At 38.1% G+C, this 24,452-nt stretch overlaps 1 protein-coding gene across 1 annotated transcript in view; it reads right to left on the reverse strand.

Moving 5' to 3' along the window:
• Positions 1-1,533: 1,533 nt before the first annotated feature.
• ACP3 (acid phosphatase 3) overlaps positions 1,534-24,452 on the reverse strand; it is a gene marked incomplete at both ends in the record, with an annotated part of 47,988 nt that continues 25,069 nt past the window's right edge. The window contains 11 exons of the mRNA XM_084260659.1: positions 1,534-1,652; positions 2,601-2,770; positions 3,343-3,449; positions 5,221-5,303; positions 7,634-7,766; positions 8,833-8,937; positions 10,312-10,410; positions 12,979-13,131; positions 13,968-14,054; positions 15,377-15,472; positions 20,879-21,066. Coding sequence (XP_084116785.1) covers positions 1,534-1,652; positions 2,601-2,770; positions 3,343-3,449; positions 5,221-5,303; positions 7,634-7,766; positions 8,833-8,937; positions 10,312-10,410; positions 12,979-13,131; positions 13,968-14,054; positions 15,377-15,472; positions 20,879-21,066 — 1,340 coding nt within the window. The remainder of the gene's footprint in view (positions 1,653-2,600; positions 2,771-3,342; positions 3,450-5,220; positions 5,304-7,633; positions 7,767-8,832; positions 8,938-10,311; positions 10,411-12,978; positions 13,132-13,967; positions 14,055-15,376; positions 15,473-20,878; positions 21,067-24,452) is intronic.

Genomic DNA, 24,452 nt, shown 5'->3' on the forward strand with positions numbered 1-24,452 from the left:
ACATCATATGTTAAATGTGTAATAGCTGTAATAGCGAGGGCTGGTCTCTAGATCAGTGGTAGGGGACCCAAGGCCCTGGGCTCCAAGTTGCATCCCACAGATGTGAGTCAAAGTCAGACCAGAAGCAGTGCATTCACGTTGATATGATGCTACATCTGAGCTAAGCAGTTCCATCTCTCAACTGTCTCTAGACTTCTGCACCTCAGCAGAACGCAATAGCTTGAGCACATAATTGTTTATTGCATCTGTTGGGCTGAAGCTGCTGTTGGCGCCTGTCTGTATACTTGTCTTGATTTTTAAAAAGGCTTCTGCATAGTAATGTAATTCACAGTATCCTCTGCAGGACCATGAAATAAAAAAACTCCCAAACTCGATTCAGCCCTTGAAACATATGATGATAAGCAGTATTTTATACAGCAATATTAGTGCTTATAATGCTAGTTTATGATACTAGAGAGCAATTATGGAAACACATTCCCTGCCCTTAGGGGCTTACAATCTAAACAAAATATATTGCACAGAGAAGATCAACATACAAAAAGCGAAATCATTATTTTCTTACTTTCAGTGCAAGTCTTACTAGCATAAGGGATTTTGAACAGAGCAAAGAGTTAAAGGAATTATTGTAAATGAAAATGAAAGGTGATGAACAGAGTGGCAGCTTGAGAAATTGTTGTAAGAGAGAAGTAAGATTATAGAAGGGACCTGCAGCAGGACACAGAACAGATGCATTGTAAAAAAGATGCAGGGTAAAGGTTCATTCATTACTGGGAGCTCAGAAAAACAGAATAAAGCAGCAGAAATCAGGTTTTAATGTATTTACTTTTGCATATTACTGAAGTTGTGAACACTGACCAAGATCCTGTTTGGCTAAGCTTCTTGCTTGATGCCTGTATGTGCCACAGAGCTCCACAGAGTTTCTAGTAGTTCAGTAAGAACTATAGTAATGTAACTCATTCAAAAGGCAGGCTGCAGACTTCTAATAGCTGAAGGCCAAGGTCAGAAGTTTGCATGAATAAATGCAGAAACCATGTGCCCAAGTGCTAATATGGAATCTTTTTCACACAGTAATTGTAGCTTTTGCTCACCTAACACATTTTTCTGTGCATCAAAAAAATAGGCATGTGTAAGAAGAAAGGAAAATATTGCAGACTGGTTTTCAAGAAAGACTCATTGAGTAGGGTAAGAGAGAAACAGAGGGCTAAATGGTAACAGGAACTATAGGTAAAAAAAGCATGGGCAAAAGTATTCCTTCACCCTGCTGGTTGACTTAAGGGTGCTTAATAATAGTGGAAGATTTGAAAGTTCACAATTGGAGTAATTCAGTCTTATTACAAAAGTACATTCTTAAAAATAACATTTCTACAGTATTTCTCACTGCAGTTTTTTAGTCTTTTAGGAGCTAGGCTGCAGATTCCTCAGCTCTTCAAGTTTGAGTATGCATTGGAGATTAATTTGGCCAGAGCAAACTTGTGGATATAGGCAACTTAAAGGATTGCTTGCCGCGCTCTCTTTCATTTCTTTACCTTCCCCTTAAATGTCTTGGTAATTATTTCTGCGCCTACAGCGTCCATAATGATAAAGGAGGTAGAGCAGTACAAGGTCAAAAATGAACAAAAGGCCAACAGCAACATCAAATCCGATAAAAATATCTGTGAAGGAAAAACAATAAAGAAAAATGGAGTTGAAAGAAATACATGTATATAATTTTGGAACAGAAATGACAGTCTAATTACAAATATCTACAAGGGAAATACAGTTCCATTTTGTTTGTATTTCTGGCAAGATCCCATGGCCTGCACTTACTGACACGTGCAACATAAGTATGAAAATGTATACTTCAGTCCTTGAAATAAGTATGGGTAAGTCTTACTCTGTTTTCACAGGGCAAGAGACACTACGTGTAGTTGACAAGGAGTTTCACCAGGGATCAGTAAAACACTGAATATATGCAGAAAGAGGGGAATACTAATGGAAAGTAGCAAGTGTTGCCTTGCTCTTCACTTCCCTCCTGGAAATAAGATTCAGGCAGGAAGAGATTATCAGTTGTCAGCTGTTGGTAATCCGAGGCAAATAGCTGCTATATCTGCATGGATCAGCTGCACTCCGTGGGTGCAATGGAGGTTAAGGTGTCCTCAGTACATATGCCAGAAATACAAATGCATCAAGCTTCCTCTGCAGATGCATCAATCTCGCTGTGTATGAGCAAGCCATTCTTGCTTTGAATCCACAGAAGGTCTGATCATCCAACATACTCAGCACTCCTTGCATAGCAACCACACTCATATTTCTATCAGGCCTTTTCAACAAGTGGAGTTCCAGTTTTGGCCACGGCCTGTAGATAGCTCCATATATGAGTATGCTAATAATAACAACACTGTTTTCACACTGGTGGGCAAGACTACTCTTAAGATTTTCAGAGAAATTTAATTTCTGACAGCTTAGTAAAGTAAAGCTGTGACAAGTGTGGACCATAGTAAAGCTGGTCCACACTTGTTAAAGAGAGATCTATCTATTCTGTGAAAGGTACAGAGTTTGGAGCCATTGATACAATTTCTGGCTCCATGTTTTACGTAGAAAATACAGAGCTGTTACAATACCTCTCATTTTGTCTTTCTTCCCACATTCTTTTGACCAATTTTCTGTAATCACAGGAGAAACTAGTTCAGCAAACTTCTCAAGTGGACAAGAAGAGGTACATCCTGGCAGCGTGAGTAGGTAAGGATCCTTCGAAGAGTCATTCCGATAATGCATTTCAATACTGTATTGCCTGATTAACAACATTGAAAAGATTTTAAAATAAAAAAGTTCTGAAATAAAGTATCCTATTTAGACACAGAATATTGGAAGCAGGCTCTGACATCCTGCTCTAGAACCTGTTTTTAAAGAATGGGGGCTTTGTGAAAGACATCTGCAAAGTCCACTTTGCCAAAGATGGTTATGTTACTGCACAGGTCGTCAGCCAGCTCAAAAGGCCTTTCTGAAGGCTCCTTGAATGACAACCACATCAGGCTCTTCTAAGCCAAACAGTTTATGTGAGATGTCTCAGAAATGTTGTTGCTATCATTTGAAGAAAGTGGAAAATTTATTTTATCGTTTACTTCCTAATGGTAAGGCCTGTTTTCATCTTCTTCCTATCTATCAAAGCACACAGATACACGTGCATCCAGCAAACATAATTTTTCCTGGGTTTAATATAAATTAGGGTGCCTTTGGACTGTTTAGTGAAGTATTAGCTTAAAAGCTAATATTCTCAGAATATTTGAGGGGAAAATTATTTTGGGGAAGGGGGAATCAAATTCCAAACATTCCTTGTTCTTGCATAGATAAGAAGATACTTGCCCACTGCTTTCTTGGTAGAGTTCAAAAAACTGGCAAGCAGCATATGGTGGAAGTTTTCCATTGAAAATATTGAGAGCAATCTGGAGGGCCCCAATTGTAGTGTCATGCTATTAGGGGAAAAAACCAATAAAGCCATCCTTAAAAGTTATTTAAGTCAACTACCACTTATCCATAATAATGAGACAAGAGTAGACTGGGAGTAGAAACCAAGATAAAACAAAACCTGTGTAAATTTGACCATAAAAATATTTTCAGCCTATTCAACATTGTAACAGATTACTACACACAGCAGGGAGCATTTCCAAGGAGTTACTGCATTATGTGTTTTACATCATTTGGCAGTATTTTGAAGTCAGAGATAGCTGAGTTAAAGCAAGATGTGGTCTGAGAAGTAAATGTAGTTTTTCAATGCATTTTGCTACTCCTTCAGGAATGTTTTTGATTCCAAGGTCAAATTAAGGCAGTATAAGATAGTACTGTGACATTTCAAGTGAAGATACAAATAGTTTACCAGACTAATAGTTGTATGCAAAGACTGTTCTCGCCTCCAGACACACTCCAGAACTTCTTAGATTGTGGTTCCTTCTATTTGGACTTACACAATAAAATCTCAGTTTATCTTCTGTTTTGATGGAATCAGTTGCCCACCCACCTGCAGTCTCTTCCTCATCCCTCCTCTTGCAGGGTATTCCAGGAGGAGGAGCTGAAGGAGGGATGTCCCAACACCTTGATGCTTAAGTTTTGCAAATGTCTTTATACGCATATTTGTGAGGCTTATTTATATTAGAGTCTAACATCTATGTTTAAATTATTATTCAGGATCTGGAACTTTTTAGACTAATCAGTTTAATAAATAAGAATATACTTGGCTCCAAGGCATTAAAGTAGCAGTGAAATTTGTGGATGCAAAAAATAATATAGTAGGGCTAGAAAACATGCAGAAAAGGCAGCAAGAAAGATTTAAGATTGTGAGATATTTCTATGTGAGGAAAGATTAAATAGGGTAGGACTCCATCTTGGAAAAGATGGAAGAGGTGTGACAGAAAATAGTAAATAATGACCTACAAAAGGTGAATAAAGAACAACTATTCCCCCTTTCTCTCAGTAGAAGTTCCAGAAACAAGCTAAATCAGCTTTAAGGTTTCTTTTTTTTTTAAAAAAAAAAAGAGGAAGTACTTTTTTTCTACTACACAAATAGTTGCCACAGGATGTTGCAGAGCCCTGAAGTATAAATGCATTAAAAAAAGCGGTTAGATAAATGGATGGAAGAAAGTCTGTCAAGCACTATTAACCGCACAGACACAGATTCTATCTCAGGAAGTCCCTAAGCCACAGATTGCTGGAAGGTTGTATTAGGAGAGGCATCGCACTGTGCTGGCATTATTCTCACATTCTTCACTGCTGTTGGCCATTGTTAGAGACAGGATAATGAATGAGCTAAGTGGATCTTGGTCTGACCCAAATGGCCCTCTTCATCCTCTATAGCCAGAAAAAAAAAAAAAAAAGAATCCACAGCTGTATCATCCCTTTGTAAGCTGAGGAAGGGTTTTGAGTCACAGCTGAAGTTCTGCTATGTGTCAGCACCTCTAGGTTAGGAGCACTTAAGGAAAGATGCAACTTATAAAAACTGCACCATTAAGTTGCAGAAAAAAATGGGTGTTAAAATACATAATTATTTTACAAGCGCAGTTTGACTGAAACTGAGTTGTGATCCATTCTCCTGCTGTGTTCTTGTACTGACTGGTGTTCAGCTTGTTAGCTGAATTGGACTCTATTATGTTATTCTTTCATTTAACTTACAGGGAGACTCATTATTCTCTGTAAGGGTATTTTACTAGTAAAATCATACCAAGATTTATAAAAGATCAAAATACTCACTGCAGAGTAGACCTCCATTTTTCTTTGTTTTGAAGAATTGGCAGCTTGTTTAATACTATTTAAAATAACATTCACAAGGACACCTTAAACAGACAGGAACAAAGAAGATTAAAATGAAGGTATAACATTTGCAGAAAAACAAACAAAAAAGATTTTGAGTGTCAAATAGAAGACTCAGGCCTCATACTCATTTTTTAGATTGCAAGTTCATAACTGGAGAGAAGATATTACGGGGTAAATATGTAATTCATCATCCAGGTCAAGTGAAGTGGCAGGATTTACAGAAATTATCAAGAGCTATCGTGATAATTTGGGCTAATGACACAGTTTTGTTACGCTGAGATCTCCTCCCCTTCATTTTTTAATCTGGAGTGTTGCAATAATGACAGCTGTGCTTGCTAGCTTCTTCCTCTCTAGATGCTGAAGAGCTATTTTTAACTGCTTACTTCCAACAAGTCACGTAGTATTCATTTTACTACAGCTCTTTTGTACTCCTTTTTGCAGCCCAGAGATATTGTAGAGCCAATGGGATAAGGGCAGCTGAAATTCCCTGTAGCAAAATTTGTATCATTATATGGAGAGAGGGCATAACTGGTATGCCCCTGAACACCAGAAGACATCCTGACCACATGATATGGCCATCTACCAGCTGCAGGGCTTTAGTGCAGGTTTGAGCATGTAATTACTATACAGTTTAATTCAGTGATATCTATATCTAGGAGAGGAGGCTGCTAATACCTAGGTATAGACTGCAGGGTTTGTGCATTAAAAAGCCTAGCCCCAAATGGTCCAGTCTGCAGACGTTCATAGAATCATAGCATGGTCTGGGTTGGAAGGGACCCCAAGGATCATAGAGTTCCAACCCCCTGACACAGGCAGGGCCACCAACCTCCCAGCGTAATCTAGACAAGGCTACCTAAAGGCCCCATCCAACCTGGCCTTGAACACCTCCAGGGATGGGGCATCCACCACCTCTGGGCAGCCCATTCCAGCAGCTCACCACTCTCTCTATAAAAAGAGTGCAAGACCTTACACTTGGCAGTGTTGAACCTCATTAGGTTCACCTGGGACCACCTTTTCAGCCTGTCAAGATCCCTCTGGATGGCTTCCTTTCCTTCTGTTGTGTCAACTACACCACTCAGCTTGGTGTCATCTGCAAACTTACTGCTGAGGGTGCACTCAGTTTCATAATCAATGTCATTGATAAAGATGTTAAAGAGCATCGGTCCCAAGACAGACCCCTGGGGGACCCCGTTTGTCACCAGCCTCCACATGGGCATAGACCCATTGGCCACCACCCTTTGTCTGTGTCCTTTTAACCAGTTTCTTATCCACTGGATGATTCACCCATCAAATCCACATCTCTCCAATGTAGAGATAAGGATGTGGTGGGGGACTGTGTCAAAGGCCTTGCACAAGTCCAGGTAGATGACATCAGTTGCCTTCCCTTTATCCACTGACGCTCTCACTCCATCATAGAAGGTCACCAGATTGGTGAGGCACGACCTTCCCTTGGTGAAGCTGTGCTGGCTGTCCCAGATCACGCACTCATCCCTCATGTGCTCCAATATGTCATCCAGGAGGATCTGTTCCATGATCCTCCCAGGCACAGAGGTGAGGCTCACTGGCCTGTAGTTCCCTGGGTCTTCCTTGCTCCCTTTCTTATAAATGGGAGTGATGTGACCCTTTTTCCAGTCCCCAGGGACCTCGCCCGACAGCCACAACTCTTCAAATATGATGGAGAGCAGCTTGGCAACCACATCAACCAGCTCCTTCATGCTTACATGTTTGAGTTTCTTGCTTATGGACACATGAGGATCACATGATACATCCTCGGGGGTTGTGTCCTGAAGTACTTTCATATTGTGCATAGCCTTTATGTCTCAATTTTGGTGCTAAGCACTAGTCATAGTTCTTGCAGTGTAGGCATAACTTGAATCTCTCATCTTCTGTTTTGGAGCAGCTTTATGTCAGTTTTTCAGAGATCTACTGATGTGTTGCCAAGGTTTTGGCACAATACATAACCAGTATATCAAAGGGAAAAACAAAGATCAGGAAACAATTAGAATAAATGTTGGTGAAACAGAATTTAAATTTAATCTAACCTAATGTCAGACAAGTTATGGTCATGCTCATGAAGGCTTGATTTTTTTCCCCTTGGATTTCTATAATCTTTCTTCAAATCCTAATACCTTAAAAACTATGGGATAACTAAAGACCTTCATGTTTACACCTTGTTTCAATATCTTGTCCATGAAGATGCCAGTGTTCAGCACATATTTTCATGCTTAATATACCATAGTTAGAAATCAAGATTCTGCATCAATATTTTTACATGAATAAGGTGACGGGATGTGGCATGTTATCATAAACATTGTGTCCTCTTTTCTGAGAGCTATGTATTTTGATTTACCTCCTTGTAGTCGTGCTTTCTCTTCTGTTTTATAAAGCCCAAATAGAGATAATAAGGACAATTCTGCCAGTTTTTCCATCTTGCCGATTACATCTTTGGTGGCCCATACAGGGAGAGTATAGTTGTGAATATCCTAGTAATAAAGGAAAACAAAATAATGTGTTTTTTTATTCTACTGCTTTTCTTCACCCAGTTGCCCAGCATTACACTACTACATTTGGACTCTCTCAGGCAGTACTGCAGTTCTTTGCCCAGTGCAGTTTATCTCATCAGTGAGCCCTCAAATATCCTCGGTGGGAATGGGGATCAACTTGATGAGGATGAATGGGAAGCGGGGAAACACCTCTGTGAAGGAGATCGCTTGTAGGTATAGTATGTTCTTGCTATAGTGTTTCGGTTTCTTAGTGTGAAATATTGCAGGCATGTGTCTTATCCTCTTCCCTTCAGGTTCTTCAGGGTGTATTCTAGCTTTGATGTTTCCTGTCTTCTGTAGAGTTGCCCAGATGCCAGTTTCATTGCTGGCCATATCCAGACAAGTGTCCCTCTCCAGTAAGGTAAGAGTTGACAGTGTTTTATAAGTGTCTAAGTGCCTCTGTGTGAGGATGTTGTGTCCAACAGCTTTCATGTGCAACTGGTAATGGCTGGGGCCAAATGGAAACATCCCATACTTGGCATGGGTCTGATTTTATTGACTGGGGGACATCATCATCTCTGAATTTTATAACTATTAGATCATAATCTTTCCCTTTTTTACAATATCTAAGATTTTTTATATTTACCTATTGATAGGTTAAAGCAAATAATTTAATTTTCCTGTTAAAAATCATAAATATATCCTAGGCAACATACTCAATTCTATAGCAGCGTACTGGGAAAGAAAATGAGGGAATAAAGGGAATGGATTTTGGTACCAGTGCTTTAGAATATAATATCAAAGGGAAATAACAGTTTCCCAAGATGTAAATCATATTTTTAGGTTATCTTTTCCCAGTGAACTAAATTAGAACTTTGATTCAAATATAATAATAATAATAATAATAATAATAATAATAATAATAATAATAATAATAATAATAATAATAATAATAATAAAAATCCAGGAGAGAAGGCAACTTGTTCCTATGAAAACACATTGCCATTGTTTAATTGAAACCCAACTTAGAAGTTATTATTTTCCCCAACCCCCGTTGCCCTATTACCTCACAGTGTAGTGTATCATACGTATTCCAGAGCTGGAAATTGTCAAGTATTTTAAGATGATTTAGTTCAAGTCCTGTGTTAACTGCCATTGTTTGCAAAAAATCCTAGGGAAAAAAAAAGTGAAGAGTATACCACAAGTACTTGATACATATGGAACATGTATGCAAATGGATTAATTAGCACGCAGCCTGGCAACATGGTAGTGGCTGATTTTACACCTTTGTAGTGTAAGATTTTGGTTGCAGATTTCATTTTATAACCATTTCAAGGTACCAGTCCCTATTTCAGACACTGTTTTTTCTCAGCCCTGCTAGGGTTAAGTGTTTGTCTCTGCTGCACTCTTCTCTCCTTCTGGCTGCTCCAGGAAGCTACCTCAGTCACCTCAAGATATAAAGGAGAGGAAGGCACTAAGGGAAAAGGAACTTGAGAAAAAAGGCAAGGAGAAAATTAAAGAGAGTGAAGGCAAACAGTCAGGATGAGGCAAAAAGAAATAGAGAAGGAAGTTAGGTTTTCCTTCTGCCATTGAAGGAGACCTATCTAAGTAATGGTTCTACAACAATTCACACAGGGATTCTTGCTACATGCTACCACTGGACAATAAAGGGGCTCCTTTATATCCCTTATTCCTATCTTAGCTGTTTCATACTGGTAGCTGAAAGAGAGTGTAGCTATGAAGCCATAATTCACCTCCCTGACAGGTGAGTGAGGCTGACAAAAGTAGCTGGGCTAGCAGACAGCTAGAAATAAACCAACAAAGGAAAATACTGAGTTTAGATCAAGCACTAAGCTTGAAGTGACTTTGAGAGAATGCGTACAGGTGCAGTCAGGGTATGAGGAACACAAGACCCCTGCTTTATTTGTGTAGCAGGGCTATTACAAACATCATGGTAGGCAACCAACAGAGCAGCGATAATCACTAACTAGAGCAGTTATTGTCCACAGGAACATGGTTGCTCGAGACAGGCATACAATCAATGTACCAAATGCAGCTCAGAGCAATTTACATAAGGCAGAGCATTCTCCTGGTTGGGCTTGTTTCAGTTCTCTCTTGCAGTGTCAACTTCAGAATGTCACAGCAGGAAGGTATAAACCCTTCCAAGTTTCATATTTATCAGATCTTTTACAATTGGTTGTGTGCTACTCTGTAAAAGTGGAAATTGCTGCATCCAGAAATTTCTTCCTGCCTCAGATCATTGAACTTTAATTATACACAGCTTTAAATAGTCTCAGAAAATTATTGTTAAATTCACATTTTAAAAGATTAATATAGAAAAGTGTGAGAAATGCATAAGCATATGAAACATGCTTTTTGATCATTTTGATCTTAATTTCTGATCTTAAGAGCATCCTCAGAATTTATTCTTTTTAGCATTTAGATATTTTTCCTTTCAAGCAAAAGGAAACAATGTCATTCCATACTTTTTAAAGTCTTAATTACTTTCCTTCTAAGATTTTGTTTTCTTTTTATTTTGTCTTACCATGTATGGTTGTATTCTATTTTGAAATTCACTAGAAGTTTGTGTTTCATTCTGAAGTTCATCAAAACGGGGACAACCAGGCAGAGGAAAATGCAGCACCTGAAACAGAGAAGTAAACCTCAGAATAGTTTTAGAATTAGTCAACACACATCTAGTTTTTCTGTTGATGAAACTGCTGATGTAATATTTGTTAGATTGATTCATGGCTGTGCTACAGCTACTCCATAATGGTTTGTTTGGGTAACTTGTTCATGAATTTAGTTAACATAAGCAACACACTGTAGTAACTTGAGTTTTCAGTGGCTACTTGTGACTATGCCAGCTTGATTTCCCTCAGTTTAACTGATTGTGGCAAAAGAAGCAATTATGCATATCTGTCAGGGGATCACTTTGGGATCCATGAGAAGAAGTTTTAGAAAGCTACTGTTTCCCTCTTAATTTCTGAATCCCTCCAGATGCAGCTTGACTCCACTTGGCACTGGAATCTGACTTGCTTCTTCATCTACACATTGCACTCTCGTCTCTTCAGAGGTAAGCAACATATTATGGTAAACATTTTAAGTACCACTTAATGGAAGGAGCTCAAAACAGGAGTGAGAAATAAATTGCTCCTGAAATATCAAACAGCTATGACCCTAATGGCTCTGTTCCTGTTTAGGGGTATGGTTCACTTTTAATAACTCCAAGCGGGTGCATTACAAGGTCACCTGATAATACACGTTTGAGCTGAACCATGAGGAAATACAGATGTGTCCAGAAAACTCTGTTCTGGCAAATACACTTTATACCTGATCAGCGTAAAGTGTCAGTAAAAAGCTATGATGAGCAAAATAAGCTTGTGCTGGCTCAGCACTTTGTCACATCACTAGAACATTTTTGACCCAACACTAATATCATCTTGTAACCATACATACTGTGTTAATATACAGTGGAGAAATCCCTGTGAAGATGTTCCTAGGAAGATTCCATTCAATGTATGTGGATTATATAAGTGCAAGAAGGTCTACATTGTACTTCCCTTGCTCAGATTGTACTTCCCTTGCTTTTCATATCTCTCTGATTTATCAAGGTGAAGCTTGCAGCAGCCACCAACTGACACTAGCAGACTTTCACTTGGACGGATGTCCAAGGGTGCATTTTCTTCAGCACATTGGAGGGGGAAGGCTCAAAACTGCAAAATGAAGCTAGGGAATGCTGTTTAATTACACAATAACAAATGTTTCTTTTGCTGTATGGCTTAATTATTCCCCTCTGGGTGTTATTAATTAAGCCACTCCCTTTGGCCTCATTAAGCAGTACTCAGCACTGTTGCCTGTCAGGTCTTGATAGATCTCAGTGGCTGAAAAATAAACTGTGATTATTTTTTTATACAAGATTATACTTGGCATTGATTTCCCACTTTTTATTGCTTAGGGCTTGAAAATACCCTCAAACATCTGCTTGGTTAAACAAGGGAACAATGTTTTTTTTTTCCAGGTGGATTGCATAACAGAAATTTTGAGTTGCTGCGGTGTTGTATTTCAGTGAAACATCAATACCTACTCCTCAGTCAGCTGCAGAAGTGATGAGGTACTAGAGCTTTCTACAAATGAGCTTGCCTTCTCCAAACAGGTCATTACACTGCACTGTGATTCCCCTAAGAGCTTTGAGGTTTTATTTGGCCAATGGTCTGGCCACTTTGATGCTTTTTCATGTCTTCTGGTGAAAGAACTTCCCCTAGTGGTCCACCTTTAAATAGCAGTGACATTCTTTGTTTCAGGGACATAGTCAAGTTTCAAGCTGAATCACATAATGCGAAATCCAGTTTGTGGAAACCCTTTCTCTCTGTACATGCTTTCAAGCATGGCCTCCAAGAATGGAGGAATGCCACTGGGAAGCAGGTGTGGCCACCCCTTAATGACAGGGTCCATTCTCTGATGTTGGTGACTGGATAGGCACTTATTAAACAGAGTTTTTGTATACATTTCCTTCAAGTCAACTTCTGTCCACAAAGGCAGAAGAAAATTAGCCTTTCTGTCACTACACTCTATAACTTTTTGTCTTTGTTCAACACACTGATCCTTTTCACAGGAACCAGTGAAATTAAAATCTAAACTTGACTCAGGCAGGAGAGCTGCGTATGTTCTAAAAGACGTAGCATTCAGGTAGGTCTGCTTTTATTATGAACTGCAAAGCAAGTGCTAGGGTTTCATTAGACATTTGTATAGCATGGAGCATAAAAGAGCCCTTGTCTGTAATTAGGGTACCTAAGTACTACCAGAATAGGAAAGTTATATTTGAGAGGTCATTAGAGTGACTGGTGAGAATTCCATTCCTTGAATAAACTATGGAACAAACTTGCTATGGAGGGGAGCTTGATTGGTGCTTGGAAAAGCACTTGTTCTCTCTAAAGGTTTAGGGCAGCTTCCTTACAATACTGTCCAAAAGTGTCTTTGCCAGGAGAAATGTTAGCTGTACCTTGAAGACAATGGTAGTGTGGATGACAATTCAAGTATTCTATTACAGTTGACCTATAACACACTTGTCAGCTAGTAGCTGCAGTTGATGCTTTCTATTAGGTTGAACTCAAAGAGAATAGAAAATATTTTTAAGCTTTTTACCCTCATTTTTCTCTTTTCCTTCTGGGAAAGTTTAAGGTGTTGCAGGAAGTGTCCAGCCAGTACTCACCTGGTCTGTTGATTTTTGAAAAACATGAACTGGGATGGGTTGCCAAAGAATCTCAGGGTTCCAAATTTGGCTGCTGGTTGGTGGAAAGAGGCCCGAAAGGTATGACTGGGCACTCATAATGGTGCGATCATAATCTGTACTTTGAATATAAAACTGAAGATAGAATGGCAAAGAGTTAAAAAGAAATTGGAAACAATAAAAACAATGAGGAAATTTGATCCAACTCATCAATCCTGGCATCATGTTTTCAGTTTTTGCATGAAGTCAAAACATTGAAACCATAACTCAGTTTTCTAGGGCCATACTTCATTTGCATAAATGGAATTGCCAAAGCATCTTTCAAATTTGAATTTAACCTTGAGACTAAGCTAAGAAGAATAAGAAAGCATGATTTAAAAGAAGGAAGCTCTCCATCTTCTGAGATTTAGAGGAACATTGATATAAGCCATCTGCTGTACCTCAGGAATGAAGACACTTAAAATTATAAACCACTCTTGGAAGCATGACAAAGCTATAGTCTTTTATGCCTTCCCATCAATACATCCCCCATGTTCTGACCAAAATCGTAGTGGTGTCTTCCCCACAATTGATCTATGCCATAAGACAAGGACATCCAAACAACTGTTAGACCTCTCATACAGGATGAAGTATGCGAGTATGGCCCAACACATGGCAGGATATACATTCAACTTTCAGCAGAATAGAATTATATTGCCTCACTATGTGTAAATTCCCAGTTCATTCAATGGTGTAGAGCTGCTCAGTCTTGGAAAACTGTGCATTGAAAGACCCAAACTGAACGCAGGAGCCGAAAGTTAGTCCTCAGTCTATGATTTTACCTTGATGTAAAAGCATGACTTTTAAAAATGTTCTTCTATTATCTTAATTTTTCCATTAATGAAATGAATATGATGATGTGCTTTTGTCTAGCACAAGTCCATAGTTCCACTATGTCAGACAAATGTCCTCCAGAAAGTTCTGCTATATACCTCTTGCCTGTTGTAGGTGCTGTTCAAGAAGTTGGAATATCTTTCTCTCATGTACTGTCCAAGTTTGAATAGCTGCTGCATTCCAGTCTGTGAGGTAAGCATACAGATGATCATTAGATTATGGTGATTGGAGAATCTTAATGTAGAAATGCCTTTTCTGTTTTCTTGTCTTCAGCAATCAGTTTTGAATTGGTCTTCAACGATTTCTGCTATGTACTATATATGTTTTAGGTGATCTAGAATTTTTAATAGAAAAACTGATTTATATCTATGAAAAAATTATATGTTCTGAAGTGCTAGACTCCAACATCTACTACAGGAAAGGCAATGTGCCTGACTCTATGCATATACTGTTTCCACAGTACTGTAGCTCTTTATATGCTCCTGGAGTTATTAAAGATCAGCATTATAAAGTGTGTGTCAGGTAGTATTTGTTGTTGCAATTGCTCTGCTATTTGATCAACCTGATAAATTTGTGGCTTGCATTTCATGCCTTAAGTGACATTCTTCCATCTTTGCCTTGGTGCACCTGCAGTTGCCTTAGATTGCACACTGTCTTTTATAGATTTCCAAAGCTGTGATATGAACTCAGGGGATTTTAGCTGTCAGAGAACTACATTCTTACTACTGTTGCTCTCAAAAAAAAATCTGTGCCAAAGCATTCATTTTTTATTTCTTACAACATAAGCTATGTATCCAGGGATAGTCATGTGCCATCTGTGTGTCTGCATTTTACAGATCTTTCAATCCTCAGTTCAAACAATAAATGCTGAATTGTCTCTGATTCATGCTTCTGCATCATGATGAAGTATTATTAGGAAATGCATTGGCCTCTCTTTGCTCCCGAATTTTGTATGTCAAATACAGCTAAAGAGCTAAGGCTTGATGTTGAAATGCCAGAGCAAGAAGTACATTTCATGCATCTTAATTAAACTCAGGGCTGAAAGTAGCCTTATTAGAAGGTATATTGTCCCCAGAGAAAGCCTTCTACTCCAAGAGTTCTCTCGTTTTATGAGGGGGTGGTTGCCCGTCAAATGATGAGATGTGGGCTCACCACTTGACCTGGTGGGCAAGTATCATTATTTTACCCTCTCACAGGGCTCAGTGCTTAGTGGTCATTAGAAATTTATCGATGTTAAGAGTATAGACAATGTTTAAACTTGCCTTCTATCTGAATCCAGACACGCTATCAGGAAGTTGTTGATTTTTGGAAGGTAGTTAGAAAGCTATGATGAACAAGATTTCAATTTAATAGTAGTTTGATGAATAATGTTGCAAAAATGTTTATGAATTCCCAGGTATTGCTAATACCAACTATCAGTGCTCATATTTCTGAGACACACAGAAAACAATCTGCCCACTTCCTATTTTAGTAGCTTATAGAAGTGCTTCTAAGAAAGTTAACATACCTTGGTAAGTTGTCCAAATCCCTGGGGCCATTCACTTTCTTTGTGTAGATCAGTTGGAAAGTTTACAATTGGTGTTCGGTCACCATGTCGGAAAACCTGACAATATTACCAAGAAAAATATGGAATTAGTTACTGTTAACATTCCCTTCTTACCTTGCTGGAACTCAAGAACACATTATGCTTTCCATTTTTCAAATGGAAATATTGGAGAGTCTGCAGAAACTTAGTCAAGTACGATTGGATCCATTCTTTAGATAGAAGTATAGTTATATAGGAATAGGCACATGAAACTTTTGGTAGCAGCATTTTTCATAGCAGTATCTGTAAAAAAAATTCCATGTCCACATGGAATGTTTGGTTTCTCAATCATCCTAAAATAAAAAGTTGAAAAATTATAAACATTTACACTGTTAGCTTACTTAATATTTATTAATACTTTTACATACTTGTATGAAAATATTTTTGAAACTTTGTAGGATTTTTCTGTTAAATTCAGTGAAATCAAAGAGTTTGTTCACTTTCCTAACCTGGGCACTCCAGCATGGTGCATATTAGTGTGATCTGTTCAATCATATGAATCACATCAGAAACTTTAAATCAACCTTTTTTTTTTTACTTTTATTCCAGCACACAGAAAAAGTGCCAACCCTAGATTAAATAGTTCTGGAAAACCCTGAATTACCCTCCTAAGTAGGTTACGTGTGGAGTTAGAAAAATGAAGTCCACAGAAGTTTCACATAAAAGGAAATGCTGGAATAGAAATTCACGGGGTACCAGACAATCTTATAGGATGCTGATCCAACCTGTTGCAAAAGTTACCTTTGCTTGTATCAATGTTCACATAACCAACCTCATTTCTGACTTTGCAGAATCAAATGACAATGTGGAAGCATGGTATATTTGTTCACAAAATGACATTTACTCTGTAATACCTCTCTGGTATATAGCTTGATTATAATTAATACTCTCCATTGCCTCATTAGGCCACATCATTCCTGCCCAAACATCACAGAGGTTTATACACGCTAGTTAGTTTACCACTCCCACTGGGAGGTGTTTTATGTTTATATTTTTCAGAGTAAACACAAGCAGTGTGGCTTAATGTTTTAATTACAACACACCCCCTTTTGATCAGCCTTCTGTGCTAATGTGCACAAACCGGTGCTAGAGCAAGCACTTCAGAAATAGAAAACACTGTCCTTTAAAGGCAAATATAATCAGATTCTCTCTCTGTTCATTTCCTACAAGAGACAGGGAGGTTTGCTAGAGCAGATGTTACCATTACAACCTTGTAGAAGAATTATTATTTTTTTGCTTTGTTAGTTGAATATCACTGAAGATGTGGCCAACCTGAAATGCATATTTTTCAGCAAATCAAGGATGGTTTTTGTCACCATTGTCAACACGGCTTAGTAAGTAATATAGGTGGTGAAGGGACAGTTGGACTAGATGATCTTGGAGGTCTTTTCCAACCTTAATGATTCTATGATTCTCTGTTTATCAACATGAAATTGCATTTTTGGTTTTCTTCTCTATGCAGTTTTTAATTCTGTACATGTCTTTTCTTAATAATCTGGAATCTCAGTTAGTTTTGCATACTAATTTCTTAGCGGGCCTCTATTGAACAGGAGAATAGGTAAAAAAAGCTACATTGTCTGTGGATTGATCCAGTTGCATGCAAGAAGTATGAGTGTGGAGGACTTTTGTGTCACTGCTTATTTCCTTGGTGTTTTTGATGTGCTGACATACACAGGTGTCAAGTGGGATTCGTTAGCTTTTCTGGACAAGCTGATGCCTCCTAAAGAATGAAGTTTAAATTCACAATTACAACATAGCTTCATATTTTCTTGTTAAATTACCCAGGTTCACAACAAAACATTTTTATGGGTAACTGACAGTTGCTCAAACTGACAGACGTGGTTAAATGATTAAATTTTTTAGACAGTGTGTAGCAATGGATCAATGGACAATAAATATGTTCACTAGTGAAAGATTACTGAATCTATGTTAGATACTATATACTGGTTTATGATGCTTTACACATAATGTGCAACATAGCCCTCACAGTCACAATAGCCAGTCCCTAAAAACTTTCAATAAGCCAGAAGAGAGTGGTGTTTTACCTGAGATCAAGATCAGAAGGTATTCAAATATATGTGGGAGAAGAAGTTGTAAAGAAAAAATATTTTCTGTCTTTACAACCTTAAGAAATGGAAGCAGTGGTAGGGTGTTCTCTTCTAAAAAGAGGCACAGCTTCTTCAAGTCCACACAAAATAGAAAAAAGTTCAGTTCCTTGTCTGTATTCCTGCTTTTTGATTGTTTATGTTCAAACCTTGCTTGCTACTTCTGAAAATCACATTGCTTTAGTCCCAGTTGGAAATGAAACAATGACCTTATGAACAACCACTTAACCTAAAAGTTCAGTCATAGTCAGCTACATTCTAGGAGACTTTTAAAAAATTATCATGATTATTTAAAATTTTAAGAGCTTGTCTGTTTGAAAATTTGTCTTTTTCATTAGAACACCTGATACTGTTAGGGAAAGAAAATCTCTCTCTACAAAACTTGCCTTACTCATCAACTCATCATTTGGATTTTGCTAAAAAAGGAATTGATCCTTCAAATTAATTTAAAAATATGTGTGCTGCCTACGGATTGCCTTCCTAACCCTTCAGAAGACATAGAACATAGCAGGATTGAGAGAAGGGAACAAGGAGGCATTGTAAAAAAGTTCTTCCCCTCAGTCAGTTCTCAAAAGCCATAGATGGACAGTTACCAAATACCCTCTCCCTCAACCCTAATAAAGCTTGAACATGATATTGTATCTAGTTTCTCCCATTCCCTCTTTGCAAGTTTGTGAGCATGACCACCTCAGTTCAAAATGGCCACAGGACTTTAGCCAACATTTTCTTCCATTGTGGTCAGATGAAAAATCGTATTGAAGAAAAACTGGTGTGGAGGAGAGGATGAACTATGGGTTGTGTATATAACATCTTCATTCAGAAGTGTCATGAATTACAGTGAATTACCTGCCTCTGAATAATAGTGAGTCTCTTGCAAACATTTTTGTTGACAGACTCAACTTCAAACAAAAAGGTTTCTTGTTTTGAAGTACGCAATAGGAATGAAGAAACAAGACAGAAATACAACCAGTCATGCTGCCTGTTTAGGAAAACCATAGATGCAGAAATACTGTTTAGTCAAGATTTCAGATGGCTTGGCTTGGTGATATATAATACAGATAATATGCTCAGTCAACACTTCCTATCCTGAGTTACAAGAAGAAAGGCATGATCAAATCACAGCACCTCAGAAACCACACCTCTTTGTATGTGTGATAAGTGAAATGAGTGCCTTTGTGGTGGTAGAAGTTACAAGTAGAGCTGCTTTATGTACAGAGGCAATAAATGAGTATTTCATTTCTACTTGGGTACCAGATGGACCTCCGTATTTACTGTTCTCCATCTAGTTTAAATTCAGTGCACAAGACTTGCTGTGAAGGCTAATGTTTACATATGAGAAAGAAAATGAAAATAGCATTTTGACAAATTGGTTTGAATTAGAGCTTTTCAGCCTAGAGGACTTGTGGCCAATCATCAAAATGCGCAGAATCAGCATGAAGGTGGAAACTGTGAGAAGAGAGCAAGACACCTTCCCAGAGCATAGCACAATTCTAGAAGTGAGCAAAAGGGAACATTTGTTTGCTTTTTCTCCCCTGCAGCTGTATTTTATATTGTGCAGTTCTGCTAAGAAACTTCTCAAAAGTCATGACACATTTTCACAAGGCAGTAATACTGTTGAGTGAAAACATAGCAACTTAGAGAGCACAGCTGGAAAATGGCTATTGAGTTATCTCAGAAAGATGCCTTTTAGGCTTACCTTGACTGTAGCCATACCCTCATTATATCTCCTTATATCAGTGAAATGTTTTAGGGCCAATTCCTATCCTGTTTATGCTAGCTATTCTTTTCCCATGAATAGTCAGTCAGCAAGCTCAGAAGGCAGAATCCAACTGAACATACAGAAACCATGCCTTGGGAACAAGAGATATATATTGATAGTGAGATTAAACCTGTTGTAACTTTTTAGGCAGTTTGGTCAGTCTGAGGAAAAGTATCAGGGATAAAAGGAAGATAGTTTAAATGAAATTTACTTAATATTTTAATTGTGATAAGCTACCCTAGGAATAAATAAATAAAATGCTCTTGGTGTTTCATTGTTTTGTTTGTTGGTTGTTTTTTGTAGGTGGGGAAGGAGTCTGCATAGCTGCGGTAAGCAGGTGATTTTGAATGGGAAGCCTCTCTCCATAATGGTGAGCATTTCCTGTAACTCTGCAAAACCATTGCTTGTTAGAACACAATAAGAGCTGCAACTCAATAAAAGTCTCTTTCCCTTCAAAGAGTTAATTCTCCAAGGCTTTCTGACTGCCTGATTTCATCTGTGTGTCCAGTTCTTCCTCCTATCATTGAAACAACATTTAAGTGTATTGCTGTACACAGAACGTTACTGGGATTAGTGTTGAATCCTTGCTGTGTATAGTGTCTAATAGAGCAATAAGCCTCAGCAGGCATAGGAACTGGTTTTTCCTGTACACTCTGGCCTCTCTCCAAGTGGCACATCTATAATGCAGCCAATAGATACAAAATGCTTTATCTAGAGCTAGATGATATGTTTTGGACAGAGTACTTCTGTCTGTTATCTGCATGTGCACATAATATCTCAAAAAGAGAAAGCTAGAAGATGATCTTAAAATTCCTATTTATAGATGCGAATTTCAAGCCCCACAACTTTGTATTGAAAATATTGCTTCAGACTAACTAGTCTTTCTCAGTATACCTGTTATTAAAGAAAGAAATTAGAAAGAAACAGAGAGTGATGCAAACTTCATGAGCTGAACTACTTAAATTAATTTCTCTTTTACCTGAACTATGGGGGAAATAAACATTGAAGTGGTGTCTAGTTAGTTTGCAATAAGAAATGCTCTAGCAAAAAAAGACTACCTTTTTCAATCCAACTGTAATTAATGCAACAGCTATCTCAAATCTCTGTATCAAAATGCCCTTTTCTATTTCACAGTATGCTGCTGTGCCAATTCACTTATTCTGAAATGGGAAATACTTTTTGTTTTGTGGTAACATCTGTAACATCATAAACTTCAGCTTTCAAGCACCGAGAACGTAGGCCACAATCAACAGCTTTCAGACGGCAACGGTGTCAGCTAAATTAAGCAAAACCAGGTAAACTAGACCTCAGATCTCTTAACTCCTGTGCACTGTCCACCATAGAGCTAAGTTGACCAGTTATCTTGAAATAATAACTAGGGGTTAGTAGAAGAAAATTCCTCTTTATCCTCTGGAAGTCTTTAAGCTCAGTAAGCAGAACGTCAGCAGTAGCTTTTCTAAGTCTAAAAAGAGACAAAGCAATTGCACACCTTGTTTGATTCGACAGCTGTATCAAATTCCCTGAATTCCCCACAACAAAACAGAAAACAAATCTACTTACTACAACCACAAACTTCAGTTCTCTTTCTGCAGTAGTCTGCTGAAGCAGAATGAGGATAATATAAATAGAAAAACACAGGATCCTAGATGGGTTGGGAGGCCATCTCACTCCCATCCTGGCAGAGGATGAAAAAAGGCTTTGTAGCTCCAGCAGCTGCTCAGGCTGAACAGCCCTGACGTTGGGCTGTACTTTCAAAAGGGGTGGAACTGGTGACGGTGAATTTAAAATCCAAGAGGAATGTTGCGTGACTACGCAACAAATTGCATCGCCCTTTGTTTCCAAATTACTGTTTACATTCTATTTAATCAAATCATAATTCAGTTCCATTTTCTCTCTGATTTTTTTTCTCTTTTGAATTGTAAGGACGAGGTTAAAAGGCTAAGGATTTGCTAGGCGTTCCTAATGTTTCAACCTACCTGTTCTGTTTCCAGTTCTCAGGGCTTGGAATTTTTCCAGGTTACACAGCATGGCCACTAGGATGAACTTGGAACCAAGAACTAGGCAATACTGTTTCTCTTTTCTCTTTAGAGCTCAGTTAGTCCTCTTTTCAGCTTCTCTATTGTCCTTTTTTCTTTCGTGTTCTACATTGTCACTGTGAAATCACAACTATTTCAAACAGCACTTCATATAGGTTAAAATTACTGGTTAAAATAAAATAGTTAAATAAACTTTGCAACAAATATGTTATTTAAGCTCTTCATTGAGTAGTTATTTGCTCTTCAATTTGTATGTGCTGCTTGCATTTTCCCTTGGAGTATATCTATACTTCTCCTTTTGTAACTGCTGCGTCACGTTCTCTTTTGGCCTCAATTCTCTAAGAAGTTTCTTGCAAACAAGCCCATGTTTTTATTGTTACTGATTAAGAACACTGTTTCTGAGAGTATCTCACTGGCTTTGAGAAGATTGACCAGCTTGCCTCTGCTGACTTCCTCTCTGTGGGATAACGACACTTGTAAAGTTGATTTCATAAAGATTTTCTGAGTAAATGATTGCAGTTTGCAGAGACCTATAGATAGAGTTCTCTAAATGTTGAAATTTAGGATCCTCTATGTATTGTCTGAGTCATCTCATTCCTGTCACACCCAAATGTGTCTTAGGGTCTTCTGATGAGCTCTCTGCAGCAGTCTTCTCTTCAAAAGCTATTTTAACATCTACCATAAATTGTGTCTTTAAGGCCTAAACCCCACTGAGCTACAAGTGCTCTCTTCTCAGAGTTGTGTGAATGACCATTGTGTATCTATTTCCTCTGATGGATGGGAGTGGAAGTGGGGAGGACCACAGCTATCAGACTTCCCCATCTCTCCTATGCCCAGTTTTCAGCACATTCTCTAACTTCTTTCTTTCTCACCCTCTTTTTTAGTTTCTCCTAGTGTGATTGTGCCTATGCAGAAGGTGTAAGAGTGTAATTCATTCTTCATAAATAGATAATACATTGTCTTTCTGAAAACAAATGTAAGCTGATCAACTTCCTCTACTATTTAAGAGTTCTGGTCATAAAATAGAATTCCTTTAGCATATTTTAATATGCCTCAAAAATCAAGAAAGGCTGCCCTACTTTTTAAATTTATATAGATTTTTAAATAGGTGGTTCCTAAGCTTTTTTGAATCAAGGAATCCTTTTTGGCTCTCAGAAGTTTTTCCTAAGCCCTTACCATGAAATTCATAGCTGCTTAGTTTTTATAAGATTTACTATTTTAGTTTGTTTCTTTGATGAGTGACTATGATTAATGAAAGTCTTGTTAATATGGAACCCTTAGAGTAACTTCACTTTAGACACAAACTCATTTTTTTTTGTGATGCTGGATGGCATCAGTTAGGAATGTTTGAAAAATGTAGCAATCACATTTTATAGAAAATCTTTTCTAGCATCTCTTAAAAAATGAGATTTCAACCCAAGACCAAGCATATGATAAACAGTTTTGCTTTCTGTGGCTTCAGTCTTCTCTTTGGCATGTTTATGTCACTAGTGAGATTTTGTTATGCACAAAAGAATGGGCACCAGCACATCATAAATAAACCTCTACCTCTTCATTCATGTGCCACAGTGGTTAAGGTAGGGTACTGGAGGAGTCTTGCAGGAAATCTGTAAGTATGTTGGTGGCATGTGTTTTATTTAGAAATTTCCTTGCTTGTCTTGCTTCCATTTCTACTGTGCATTTGCAGCTCTGTGCTTATCATATTCTGCATCATTTAAATCTTTACACTTTTCTGGAAAAAAAAAAGTCATTCTTAAATCAATCTAGTTACAGTTGTCCAGGCTTCATAATGCAAGTGGACCTAAACAATTTCAATCCTCTTTAGGTTAATTTGGCTCATTGGTGTATGTTTCAATCATGAAATTATGCCATTAGTAAAATTAGCTTAAACACAATTGTCTATTTTAAGTGCATGTAGCTATCTTGAAGGCTTGCTGAAGCATACCTAGCTTTGAAGTGGACTGGTTGCAAAAGAACCTGTGCTTTAATGTACACAAGGGTTACCTTAGGTAACTGCTGCTGGTGCAGCACAGCCTACACACTGAAAGGGTGGATGTCACAGAATCACAGAATTACAAGGTTGGAAAAGACCTTTAAGATCATCAAGTCCAAGCGTTCCTGTCCTATGCTAAACCATATCCCTAAGTACTTCATCCACCCTTTTTTTTAAACACATCCAGGGGTGGTGATCGCAGTCAAGGCAGCCAGGTATGACACTGCTGCCTGCACTCATGGACCACACTGCTCACATGGGGCAACAGCTCAGGTTCTGTTACTGACTGAATTTGCAGTTCAGCACTTAACCTAATTTGGATTTATCTGTGATTATTTATTTCAAGGGGTTTTTAGAGCTGAAAAAAGGGAAAAAAAAAAAGATAAAAATTCATTTTGAAGCACTTGTGAAAAAAGCGTAAGTGGGACAAAGGAGTCCATTTGTGACACAGGAAAAATTAACTTTCTTATGCTGGTGAAAGGACATGAACCAGTATCTTGTGCTGCAGGAGAAAATGCCCTGAGCACAAAGTTACAATTCCAGGACAGGTGGGGAGCAGAGTCACTGCTCAACATTATCTATTAATTTCTTATTTTGTCCCAAATTTGTAATATTCATCTGGTTACCGGGTACTCAGAGAATTTCTTCCTGACCTTATGATTAAGATGTTTGCCTGAGACACAGGAAGCCTAATTTACACACCAGGAAATACGTAAATGAAGCAAAGAGCAGTGTGAAAAGGGCAGAAATCACTATTCAACTTCACTTTCACCTTGCAAGTCTGCAGTCTGGTGGGGATTTATTGTCTGGATGATGTAGAGTCAGATTTTTTTTGTACAGGAGGGATTCGAACTTGGTTCTGCCACATCTCAGATGAGTAGCCTAAACGCTAATAAAAAAGAAGGAACACCTACTTATAACACTCATGGGAAACAAATCAAAATTAGGCAATGTATTTGATCCATATTTGTGAATTATGCAGAGTTTGTTGATTTTTTTTTTCCTTTCTTCTTTTGGTAGTCATTCAGCTCAGTAAATAACCTAAAGAGAAAAGGAGGTTGTGAAAAGAACAAAAATTATAATCCAGGCAGTCTAGTATTATGTT

This window comes from Gallinula chloropus (assembly GCF_964237585.1).
Source record: "Gallinula chloropus genome assembly, chromosome: 2".
Lineage (NCBI taxonomy): Eukaryota > Metazoa > Chordata > Aves > Gruiformes > Rallidae > Gallinula > Gallinula chloropus.